At 28.5% G+C, this 2,401-nt stretch overlaps 1 protein-coding gene across 1 annotated transcript; it reads right to left on the bottom strand.

Moving 5' to 3' along the window:
* Window positions 1-369: 369 nt before the first annotated feature.
* Window positions 370-1,663, bottom strand: LOC127085379 (thioredoxin-like 1-2, chloroplastic). The gene is made up of 3 exons (XM_051025896.1): window positions 1,323-1,663; window positions 883-1,230; window positions 370-768 (listed from the first exon to the last, which is right to left on the bottom strand). The coding sequence occupies exons 1-3, from the start codon at window positions 1,470-1,472 to the stop codon at window positions 568-570; spliced, it is 699 nt and encodes a 232-aa protein (XP_050881853.1). The 5' UTR covers window positions 1,473-1,663; the 3' UTR covers window positions 370-567.
* Between the last annotated feature and the right edge of the window lie 738 nt (window positions 1,664-2,401).

Genomic DNA, 2,401 nt, shown 5'->3' with positions numbered 1-2,401 from the left:
GGCATTATCTAACACTAAGACCATGCTTACTAATGCGAACAAGGCTTTAAATTCTTCCCGCGTGACGATAAGGAGGCTGGAGACATCCCCGAATGAAGTCTGCAAAGGTCGAAAAAAAGGCACAAAAGGACCTTGTAAAGATACGTTCAAAAATATCGACATGTTTAAAAAATATGCAAAGTCAATAGAACATGGTTACTCCATACTGCATGACTCTTTTAAAAATGAAAATTCAAAATTTTTAAAAATAAGAATGTATAAAATAGTTGAAAACACCCATCTCATCACATATAATATCTCCACTCCAAAATATTTTAAGAAGAAAAAAGAATAATCATCAATTAAAATGAAACTAATAACAATTTCAACTTCAAAAACTGAAATTTGAATATCAACCATTTCCCACTCCAAAGAATGTTATTCACATATTTAATGAGTTGTCTTACTCCATTATTATAATCTTTATTCTATAATAGAATAAGATCAATGTCCTAGTTGCTACTACAAAACAATGGATCTGAATCTCAAAACAATCACCATAAGATATCTGTCACAAATCCACTCTTATTAGTTATTACTTGCTGTCATATTCCAAACATCAGAAAAACCCTTCAATTTCTCTTCCATAGAATACAACGAAGGAGAATCAATTGTTATTTCACCAATTGACGCCAAATCCTTCAACTCAGCCTCTTCCAAACCTTTTGCTTCACCTAAGCTACATCTTTCATTTCCATGTTTTGCTATAGCATCCTTCAATTTCTTTATCTGTATAGAGTTCCATAACAAAACCATAAAAAAAGCATTACACAGTGTCACCATAATTTCATCAAATTTGATAGTGTTACAAACAAACATTTAACAAAACTCTTAGTATTTTACCGTTGTGTTTGTACAACTGAAGCTACAAACTCTACCCTCTGCACCTCTATAGACTCTGAAGAACGGTAAAACATGAATGTGCAAACTTTGAGACATACTTCTCAGTTCCTCGTAATTCACTTTCAGAAATATTATACTTGGATATAGTTCTGCTATTTGACATAGTTTTGGATGAAGGGCTTTGCAACCTCCACAACCTGGCGAATAGAAATTTACCACAACCAATGCATCACCGGCGTTGGCCAAAGAATGAACAAGTTCTTGAGCTGAATGGATCTCTATCATATTAGTCTTCAAATTCTTCTTCCACCACTTCAAACTTTTGCTAACACAAATTGTTGCATGTGCCTAGAAAAATAAAAGCATAGAATTAATGTAAGAAAAAAAACATCATAGGAAATTAAAAACTCTAAAATTGAAAAAAGCAAAGTTTTACATACATTAATTGAGACAGTACTAGAGTTGATGCTTGGTTTTGCTTTACCATGTTTTGAAGGACAAATGCTAAAAACCTCTTTGGATTTAGAATCAAGAAGCATACTCTCATTCAACTTAGGAACATGGAAGAGAGTTTTTGAGGAACATGCCATGATTGAGAAACTCAAAATCCAATATTTTTTGAGTCAAAATAGTGTGTGGCAAACATTGAAGGTTTGTAAGAAATCGAGGATGTTTAAATGGTTAGGAAACAGAAAGAAAACAAAAGGTAATGGATAAAAGTTGGAAGCTAAAACAGACAAAAAGTGTTATTTTTCTTGTGAATGGTTTGGTGAGACTCATAGGGGATGGATTCCATATTCATAATAAAGAAATAAAAAAGGTGAAATGTTTGTTTATGTAACTTTGTGGGACCACTTATCAGAGTTAATACCCAGGAAGTTTTACTTAGCATAACAGCAAATCAAAAATATTTTAGCATGCTAACCGATCATATCGAGGTCGCGTTCTAATTAAAAATAGATCCAATTTTTTTTAAAACAAAATTATAATTAATAAAATATATCAAAATTATGATTATATATTAATTAAAAATATATTTAATTATAATTATTTCGAGTTTTGATCGATCTTAATTTTTGTACGTATTGAGTTTTTATTATAAATTACTTTTAATTGTTGATTTTTTTTATAATATTTTATTTATTTTTATTAATATTTATGAAAAAAAATTGAAAATTTCAAAAATTATAACCCTCTAATATTTGGGGTTCTGTGCTGCAACAAATGCTGCACCTGCTCACACAAATTAAAAAGATATAATTTAATTATTTCATTAAGTTATTTTTTATTAACTATACTCTCTCTGATCATTATTATAAATAATAAAAAAATAGATTAATTGAATAATTGATGTGTCTCACATATTATAATAATAATAATAATAATAATAATAATAATAATAATAATAATAATAATAATAAGATACACAATTTATTCAATAAATTTAAAAAAATATTATTGATCATAATAATAATAATAATAAAAAATAAGAATGGATTTCTTCCTGTTTGGGTTCAGA

Source organism: Lathyrus oleraceus, chromosome 5 (genome assembly GCF_024323335.1).
Source record: "Lathyrus oleraceus cultivar Zhongwan6 chromosome 5, CAAS_Psat_ZW6_1.0, whole genome shotgun sequence".
In the NCBI taxonomy this organism is placed as follows: Eukaryota; Viridiplantae; Streptophyta; class Magnoliopsida; order Fabales; family Fabaceae; genus Lathyrus; species Lathyrus oleraceus.
The sequence above is the reverse complement of the archived record's forward strand: the minus strand, read 5'-3'. Positions and strand labels throughout refer to the sequence as shown.